At 51.7% G+C, this 1,351-nt stretch overlaps 1 protein-coding gene across 5 annotated transcripts in view; it reads left to right on the forward strand.

Moving 5' to 3' along the window:
• Nucleotides 1-1,351, forward strand: part of cdc42bpb (CDC42 binding protein kinase beta (DMPK-like)) — a 26,573-nt gene that overhangs the window by 8,523 nt on the left and 16,699 nt on the right. For all 5 annotated transcript variants that reach the window (XM_017302270.1, XM_017302273.1, XM_017302271.1 and 2 more), the window contains exon 7: nt 932-1,132. In XM_017302270.1, the coding sequence (XP_017157759.1) occupies nt 932-1,132 (201 nt within the window). The remainder of the gene's footprint in view (nt 1-931; nt 1,133-1,351) is intronic.

A 1,351-nucleotide genomic window follows, 5' to 3' on the forward strand; every position in this document is an offset into this window, starting at 1 on the left:
CTGGACTGGACTGAACTGCTCTGGATTGGACTGGACTGGACTGACTGAACTGGGCTGGACTGATTGAACTGGTCTGGATTGGACTGACTGGACTGGATTGAACTGGTCTGGATTGGACTGACTGGACTGGATTGAACTGGTCTGGATTGGACTGACTGGACTGGATTGAACTGGTCTGGATTGGACTGGTCTGGACTGAACTGGTCTGGACTGGACTGGACTGAACTGGTCTGGACTGGACTGGACTGAACTGAACTGGGCTGCACTGATTGAACTGGACTGGACTGGTCTAGATTGAACTGGTCTGAACTGGATTGAACTGGTCTGGACTGGGCTCGGCCGGGCCGGACTGGTCTTGCCTTCCACACTGAGAGCCATGAGACTCAGCAGGTTCCTCTATGAACAGGAGGGAAGCCGATGGCTCCACAGACCAGAAAACAGCAAACAGAAAAGATCCGGATGTTTAAATAAAATCCATTTAAATCAGATCTTGAGTCGATCCCGTCCTGATCCAGTCACAGTGTTTATGGAACCTGATCGTGTTTCCAGGCCTGGTCTGGAGGAACCAGCAGTTTCTGCTCAGGTTCTGGCAGTTTGTTCCTGATCCCAGGAGATTTTAATGAAGTCAACAGGAATCCGATCCGTTTTTACAGTAAAGGGATTCACTCAGAGCAGGGACCTGGAAAATCTGGAACGCCTGGAAACGCATTCCAGAATCCTGGAAAAAGAGATTCAGTCTGGAAAAATGAAAAGATCTGGAAATATCTGGAGCCACCATCATCCCTCCCTCCTGTAACCCGAGTCGGACCCGTGTGGTTCTGATCGGGTCGGTTCGGTCAAGTTCTCCGCAGCTGAACTTCAGAAAGAAAGAAAAGATGTAATTTGATGGTGACCCTTCAGAATAAAAGCCTGTGTTTCCTGTGTGCCTCAGGTGCAGTCGTCTGTTGCCGTGGGAACCCCGGACTACATTTCCCCAGAGATCCTGCAGGCGATGGAGGACGGGATGGGCCGCTACGGGCCGGAGTGCGACTGGTGGTCGCTGGGCGTCTGCATGTACGAGATGCTGTACGGAGAGACGCCGTTCTACGCCGAGTCGCTGGTGGAGACCTACGGCAAGATCATGAACCACGAGGTCAGAACCGGAACCAGAACCGGAGCCGGCAGGGAACCAGGCAGAATGTTCCTGATGTCAGGAAGTTTATTTAGATCCGAACCTCAGAGAAAAACTGAAGGAAACGAACAAGAGACGGCTAGGATCCTTCCTTCCTTCCTTCCTTCCTTCCTTCCTTCCTTCCTTCCTTCCTTCCTTCCTTCCTTCCTTCCTTCCTTCCTTCCTTCCTTCCTTCCTTCC

This window comes from Poecilia reticulata, linkage group LG21 (assembly GCF_000633615.1).
Source record: "Poecilia reticulata strain Guanapo linkage group LG21, Guppy_female_1.0+MT, whole genome shotgun sequence".
In the NCBI taxonomy this organism is placed as follows: Eukaryota; Metazoa; Chordata; class Actinopteri; order Cyprinodontiformes; family Poeciliidae; genus Poecilia; species Poecilia reticulata.